This window comes from Limulus polyphemus, unplaced genomic scaffold (genome assembly GCF_000517525.1).
Source record: "Limulus polyphemus unplaced genomic scaffold, Limulus_polyphemus-2.1.2 Scaffold4630, whole genome shotgun sequence".
NCBI classification, from domain to species: Eukaryota; Metazoa; Arthropoda; class Merostomata; order Xiphosura; family Limulidae; genus Limulus; species Limulus polyphemus.
Window position 1 is genome coordinate 1 of NW_013670240.1, and position 8,414 is coordinate 8,414.

General features: G+C 36.7%; 1 protein-coding gene across 1 annotated transcript in view; it reads left to right on the top strand.

Annotated features, from left to right (window-relative positions):
- Nucleotides 1-1,387: 1,387 nt before the first annotated feature.
- LOC106471446 overlaps nt 1,388-8,414 on the top strand; it is a 23,646-nt gene continuing 16,619 nt past the window's right edge. The window contains exon 1 of the mRNA XM_022400057.1: nt 1,388-1,617. Coding sequence (XP_022255765.1) covers nt 1,429-1,617 — 189 coding nt within the window. The 5' untranslated portion in view covers nt 1,388-1,428. The remainder of the gene's footprint in view (nt 1,618-8,414) is intronic.

Consider the following 8,414-nt stretch of genomic DNA (forward strand, 5'->3'; position numbering starts at 1 on the left):
AAAGTACATGATAGTTCTAGAAACGTTGCGTCACGGCGGTCATGTGACTGCTGACGCAACAATAGGGTGGGTGAGGGTGGTAGTACTTGCCCCGTCATTTGTGACGGGCTATACGCTAGTACCAATATAGATATTAATTTCTCAGTTATTACATCATCATCACGATTAGCAGCTACCACTAACAAACATATAAATTAAAACATTGAAAAAAATAATTTACAATAATATTGTTACGACAGCGGAAGTCACGCGACGCTGAGAGGATGGCACTGGAGTTTTTCGAAGGATCATGAATTTGCCCGCCAGCTCGAGTGTGATCTAGATGCCCTCTTTTTAAGTATATATAAACCTGGCAAAGAAAGCCAGCGACATATAGATAATTGAGCCAACCGAACAGTAGTGACGTTGAGCCGTAAATTGTGCGTGTTTTGCAGTCGTCGCATAGAAGGAAGTTATCGAGCTTGTGAATCGCTGTGATCTATAGCGTGTATTATAAGAGTTGTTAAGTAAAGAGACGAGAAACGTATTGATTTTGAAATTACTGTGTATTACAAAGTTGTATCGAGAAAGAATAAACCAGTTTTAGTTAAGAAGGGACTTCTATCGCTGAAGTTCCTCGGAAAGAATTTATACCAGAAATTAACAAACAAGCAGATGCGTAACAATATGTATGATAAGCCTAATATTAATGTGTTATGACAAGTATAATTAGGTATTGATAATGTTCAAGTTTAGACTAAAGAAAACAGTGAGTGAAGTGTATAGGATTGCCCAACGCGGATATAAAATAGCAAAATTATAACCAAGAATATCAGATAAATGCCTCAAATACATGCAAAAACAATGCAGATTCTCTACACCACTTTAGCGTCATAGGTGCGTTATAAGAGGGACACTGAAGTCTCGTCATTATATTAAAGCAGTCCAAGAGTTGGCAGTGGACGCTGTTAACTAGATGCTTTCCTTTAATCTACCTTTAAGCTTGGCTAATTCAGATAGCCCTTTTATAGCTTTGCGCGAAAACTGAAAAACGTTATTAATTTTAAAGAAAGATTATTGAATAATATCTAAATAAAAGGTTGACTTAACAATCAATTAAAGAAGCAATCACCATTAATTATATCTGTTTTCTTTTCATCTGAATTTACTAAATGAGTTAGTCAGATTTTGGAAGTTTACCTTGGCCACCATCAGCCAAGAACATCCTACTTATCTATTTTAATAATAATAACAGTAATTAAAAGTATATAGTTTTAAGCTAGAAAAATATTGAGGTATATTTAAATAAAACCTTTGATTTAAGTTTTTCTATTTTGTTTTTTTGTTAACGATCTAATTACACAAGAGTTTTTTGTTTTGTTTTTTATTGTTAGGGTATTTTTCCTCTAGCGGGAAGTTCGAAAAGATTGAATTACGCGCTAAATCAATATGGCATCAAAGACAGATGAGAATAATCAAGAGGAAGCTGCCAAGAATCAAAAAATAGACGCGTTGATTACAAGTCAGCGTTATTTTGATATAATGTGTAAAATTATGCAAAATGAGGTTAGCAAAGCTGTTAATACTACTTCACTATCACCGGACCAGAAATCACATTTTGAAAAAAGATTTAATGAGGTAAGCCAAATACAAAATTATATTTTAAAATTATTTATAAGTTACAGCTGCTTTATACTTTTAATTTTTATAGCAGTTTTCTAATCTCATTAATATTCACAAATTATAGGCCCAATTCCAATTCAAGCTTCACACAGTAAGTGAGTAACTGTCTATATCACAGAATATGACTCCTACTCAAAAAGTCAAAACTCTGCCCTAGTCCTACCATACTCACCATAATTATTATTAACTTAAGTTAATCAAGTTAATGGTTAAATACGAAAAAAAAAAGATGATGCATCAACACCATTACATTAATTTCCTCAACAATCTTAAATTCCTCAATTAGATCCCCCTCCAACTCTTCATTTTTGTTCAAAAGAGAATTTCAGAATCTTAGTCTGTCCTCATGAGTCGTATGACAACCTTTCCATCCCAGGTATCCTACTCCTACTGACCCTCCTCTGAACCTTTTTTTCTGATGATTCAATATACTTCCTAAACTAAGGCACTCAAGACAGAACATAATCCTACAAATGTGGCCAAACCAATGATAGGTACATAAAAAAAATCAAATTTTCTTCAAACCAAACCCATTATATAGTATAGGTAAAAGTAAATTCAGAACAATTAGAATTTTGAAAATATTTCTTTGACAAACAGAGATATAGCATTTTTTAGAATCATGATTTTTTAGCTTTTGGGCAGCCTATTTAAAGACAAGTAGTGTAATAATCAAGTAGGTAATCATTAAGCATTTTTTATAAAGAATTAACCATAGAAATCTTATCCTGTGATGAAAAGCATTAAAGCATGATATGTAATGGCTTTGTCATGTAGTAACTCATTTTCTGTTGTTAAAATGATAGTTCCACTGGAAGAAGAATAATTTACTGTTTCTCTGGGAACCAGTAACAAGAAGTATCAAAATTGGTTAATTGACAGACAAAGACAAGTGATTTATTTGGTGTACTGGAAGAAGTAGAATAACCATAAATGGGCTCCACAAGTAATCCAATGTGGACTTTCATTTAAACAGGTCAAATAATTATAAAATTTACTGCTTATGTGATATTTTTCAGTTTACATTGTGACCACAAGTGAAAATCTCAAATTTGATTTAAGTGTGGCACACCACTTATACAAATTACTACTAATGCTGTAATAATATTGAGATTTTTGTTCTTTCTTGATTGCATTGATATCCTCTCAAGATCTAAATCCATGCAAAATGTACACATCCACACAGTTAATCTATCATTTGATTTGTATTGTATGATCAAAGCCCCATGAAGAATATCAACAGTGATTTCAGCTGGTGCCATTAAGTATTCATTGTCACCTCCTGAGTTGCAGTTTCGTTTCAGGCCCAGTGTTTAGTTATGTGAATTCTGCAATATTTATTTGCCAATACCTGTTATCCCATTTTTGGCTAAATTCACTTCCAGCTATGATTAAATAGCTATACAACACAAACTTCAACTTGCAAATGATTAATCAACAATGGACAGAAGATATTTTGTAAGTATATCAGTTGTAATCTTGGTAAAGGAAAGGCTATTGGAATTTTTCCTTCTAATTAAGTATTTGGAATGGACCTGAATTTGACATTTCCTGGCATTTATTTTGCCAGTTTTGGTTTCTAACTTTGTCAATTCAGCTTTAACTCTTTCTTGTGACTCCCAGATCTCACCACAATATATAATAATGTTTCTAGTAATACTTTCATCTAATCATGTTTTCCTTTTTTTCTTCTCTTTCAGCCAGTTTCAGGTGCATTCCTTTGATTTTATCTGTATAGTGTTGACATAGATTTGCTTCTCCCTCTCTCTAACTTTTGCCTCTTTCTGGTTTCAGATACAGCACTAGCAATGTAACATTTCTTTATACATTTTGAAAGTCCCAAGAGCCACTGAGCTCTTGGTATTAAACATAATATGGGCTTCAACTGTTAATCAGGCCATCGCTTCAGTTGGAATCCCATTGCCACCCTCCCCTGTCTGGAATTTCATCTGTTCACTGATGCATCTCTTACAGGTTGTGACACATCTTTGGAAAGCTTCATGGCATCAGGGATTTCGTTTCTTGATTTGGAACTCTTGGCAACCCATTGGAGGTGTTCCTATTTTCTACCCCATCTTGTGGATTACTTGTTTATAATTCATTCCCACAATTCTATGGTCATTTCCCATATCAATAGTCTAGGTGGTACTCACTCCAGGGATCTTTGCTTCCACATGTTGGACTTTCTCTTTTGGGCCAATTCACAGTGGCTTAATCTGACAATCTGTCATGTCCTGGGGTTTTTGAACTTGGTGGTGGATCGACTCTCTCAACTGGGCAGGATTCTTCTTAAGTGATCACTCCATCCTCGGGTATTTCATTGGAATTGTTCCTGGCTGGACACTCCTCTCAATACCAATTCCCCTTTTTCTGGTCCCTGGTACCTCACCCAGTAGCTGTGAATGTATATACCCTCAACCTGAACTGGTTTCATTTCTTTTTATATGTTTACTCTCCTCGTTGCCTTCTTCCATGTGTCTTGGTGATGATTTGCAACAACTTCATTTTGGAGCCTGTTGATAGCACCTTTTTTGGCCAGCTCACTGTTGTTATCATCTTCTTCACTGACTGGCAACCAGGGCACCTCTTCCTCTGCCACCATGTCTGTCACTTTTGTTCCAACCTCATACACCTCTTTTTCAGTCAAGTGTCATCCCTTCATCTTCATATATGACATTTGTTCAAGCCCTTGCTCATCAGTCAGGTTTCTCTGACCACATAACACTTCTATACTCTTTGGAGTATCATAGAAAAAGCCATTACTAGGGGAGTGTCTGCCCACTTCCCTGACTTGTGCATGCCAGCTTTTCAACTTAGGTTTCACAGTAACCCATTGCATTTTCTTCAGTAAAAGAGGTCTGGGGCACCTCCCTAACAGGAATTCCTCTCCCAGTCTTTGAGTTAAACATGAGAGACCCTTCCACTTCCAGTTCCTAGCTGCTGGAATGGTTGATTTGGATAGTTATTCACTAGTTGTGTAATCCCTCTTGAGAGTCCAAATCGGTGGCACGATGTGGTGAGAAGTAGGGCAGAGGTATCCATGTCAATGTAGTACAGGTGAGTTTATACAGGCTCAAGTGAATTGTATTCATTTTCATTTTGAAGTTTTAACAGTATAGTTGTTTTTTGAAATTGAATAGCTAAATAATTTCTCAAGCTTTGAAAATAAAAATTTTATAAAGAAATGATAATCTGTTTTTATGGGACCTTAATGTTGCAAAAAAAGTTACTTGGCTAGTAAATTAAGTGAAATAAGGTAATAAAAAATTACTATTCTTGATTTTAAACTTGTTTTTTTGAAAAGTTGAGTACCAAAATTAATAGGAAGAAGGTGTTTTCTTTATAATTAATCAAAAAAAGATTTATTTGTTTTTATAGGGAAACCAGAGGCTTTATTTTCAACATATTTAACTTCTTTAAGAAAATTTAAGGATAAATGAGCTAGTTAGACTAATCCTATTTTAGACAATTAATTGTTTTCTTTGTTTTATGATGTTAAAGGGAAGTGAGGTAATTAAGTCTAGTGCTTATTCATTATTTTGTGATAAGGGTAATTTTTAACACTTAGTTTTGTTAATTGTGATAAAAATCATTTATATTGTAAATAAAAGTTTGTCTTCAGTTAAGACATTTTCATTTAATGTAATATTTAGTATAAATATATGTTAACATACAAAAACAGTAAAATAAAGAATCATATAAAACTCCACTAGACAGACACACATTTTGTTAACAGTTAACAGTTTTGTTAACTTGTATTAATTGCTGTCATTGACCTTAAATTTTTTCCCATTAGCAAATTTCAATACAGTACATCACCTTCGCTTACATAAATAGGTATTCTTGTTCAGTGCTGCCCTCTATATGCAAGAAAGTATACATGCTACAAGCCTTTTATCTTTCCTCCATTGGAACTGACTGATTCCAATGTGTGTCTCATGCAAATCATCATGCATCAACCCTCCACTAGAAAGAGTGTGACCTACTCTCATGACGCATGTGCCTCTCTATTCAATTCTACCGAATTATGACTTCTTGTTTGGCAGTACTTGTGTTCATATGTTTTTTCTTTTGGTGCTCTTCGTGTGAATTGTGATTTTTAATGGTTTGATTTCCAAAGTGGGATTTCTTCATTATTATTATTTTTTCTTTACATTGAAGAAATCTTTTAATTTAACTTAATTTCCCAGTCTTTATTTTTATTTTTTCTCACACTCTGATATTTCACATCAAACAATTTTGTTTGATTTACGTATTTCTGAGGTTCATTTTCCTACTTCAGGTGTTATACCTCTAGCACTATTTCCACAGGGTGCAGGTGAGGGAGACCCATTGTTGGATTTCTCTGCTATTATCCATCGTGAAAATGATCTTCATTTGGGTGAACCTTCTTCTCCCGAACTTGCCCCACTAATCCTCCTGAACAAGCCAAACTTGTTCGGGCCAATGAAGATTTGATAGCCTTTTTACACAACCGGATTTTGCAGTGTTTTTTCCTACCCCTCTTACAGAATGAGCTAGTCCTAATACGGTATTTTTCAACATTATTTCTCAGGTACATTATGTTTTATCCAATTCCCTATTTTTCTATGATTCCTTATTACCTCCATGTTTGCTCGTTTGTCATCTTCAGCTCTCGCTTTACATACATGTTTTCACTGTAGTTGGGATTTTCTGGATTGCATTTGCCACCTCTTTCTTTTCAGGATTTCTGTATTTTCTTTGGTGATATGTTTTTGATCGTGAATCTGAGACTTTGGAATCCAGCCTGGAATAAAAGCCTGGAGAAAGATGATGAACAGGTGCAATAGCTTGTACAGACAGAAAATCTTGAACCACCTCGGACAGACCCAGGCTGGTGGCAGGATCCCAAATCATAGGGCAGGAAAAGGGTACCAGAGACAAATGAGGTGGGAAAAGAAATAGTAGGACAAGTCCCTCTGATAAAACCCAAAGAACCCAGGGAACTGCAGTTAAAAATCACCAAAGGGTAACAATATAATATAGTAAAGCTCCCACTGGACTGGAACCCTCTGGTTAGTATCTAGTACTGTTAGCGATATGCCCATCAGTGGTGAATAAAACGATGAGATGAGAAACCAAAGAAGGGGGACAGGGACAAGTAGATAAGGACCAGTACAGGAAAAGAAAAGAGGCATGTCATGGCTCCAACTGTGACAAACATGCAACCTAAGAGGTAAGGGTCGAGTGTTGATGCACAGATTACACACACTTTGTTGTCCTCACGCCAAACCAGGGAAACTGGCAGTCTGTAAGGTTTGTCCAACCTCATTCTAATTTTCAATCTGCCCTGTTTTACCTTGGAGTCATTTCTCACCCTCAGGTGGGCTTTTTCTCCAGGTTTATTGATGACAAAGAGGAATGTCACAAATGCTTATTTGCATTTCCCTATATTTCGTCACTCACAACCCTCTCTTCAGTTTATTCTTCAAGGGGTGGTTTCTCTGTTTTGCACACTGCCCTTCGGGCTTGCTTCAGCCTTGTATGTTTTGTTAGGCATGCAGAGCATTTGTTCATCACTTATATGCTCTAGGGTGTGCTTTCCTCTCTCTTTGGTTGACTAGCTTCTGTTTGCTCATTCCAAACAGAAGTCCACTTGTTACCCTTATCAGCTGCTCCTGGTGGTGGCTATAATGGGCTGTTAATCAAGTTGTAAAAGTCCTCACTGCGACCTATCCAATTTCTTGTCCATTTGGGTGTTGTTGTTTTTTCTACACACATCTCAGTCAGGCCCACCATTCTCCTCTTTGACTTTGTTCAATAGGTTTTCAGTTTGATTACAGCTCGTGAAGTTCTATCACTTTTGGGGATGTAATCTTCCATGGTAGCCCTTATCCCCTTATGTCAGGCTTATATGCGGGCTCTTTCGTGGGTTTTTCACAACCAGTAGAATTTTTCAGGTATCTTTTGTCAGCTCTTACTAATTACCCTTCATCCTAACCTTGTCTTTGATTGGTGTTGGTGGCTAGATATGACTTGCATGTCAGCGGGTGTCCTGCTTCTTCCTCCTCATCCGGTTTTCTACATTTTATGGACATATTCCTTTGGGGATGGGGTGTGTGGGTTGATCAACTGGACGATTCGGGGGGGGGGTGTTTGGTCTGTGGCTGAGAGGTCTTATCCTATCAACGTCCTGGAGATTCTCTCTGTAGGTCATTATTTGGCTCATTTTCTCCATCTGGCTAGAAATTGTCTGGTAATGATCCATTCTGACTTTTTACAGTGGTTGCTTATCTCAATCACCATGGCGGCACCCGTTCTCGATCCCTCTGTATTCATACATTAGATCTTGTTTTTGGGCCCAAATGCTCAATATTCCTATCATTAAGTGTCATGTTCCGGGTTCATTCGCTGTTGTTGTGGATTGGATTCCTGTCCAGACAACATTTATCCAATGGAGTGGTCTCTCAATGTTTTTGTTTTCCAGTGGCTTTGACTTCAGTGGGGTTCTCCTCATATTGAGGCTTTTGCTACATCCCATAACCACAAATTGCCTTGGTTTTGGTCACCGGTTCCTCGTCTTCTTGCTCTGGCTATCGATGTTTTCAGTCAAAATTGGATCTACACATTTGTCTATTCTCCCATTTTTCTTCTTCTCCCAGATGATTTTGTTCATCCCTGACTTGCCACCGGTATGACCCTTTATCCTACCCCTACATGGATGTTGGTTCCCAGTGGCCTTGGTTTTCGATTGTAGTCGACTTGCTGGTGGTATGATCCTCTTTCCCTAA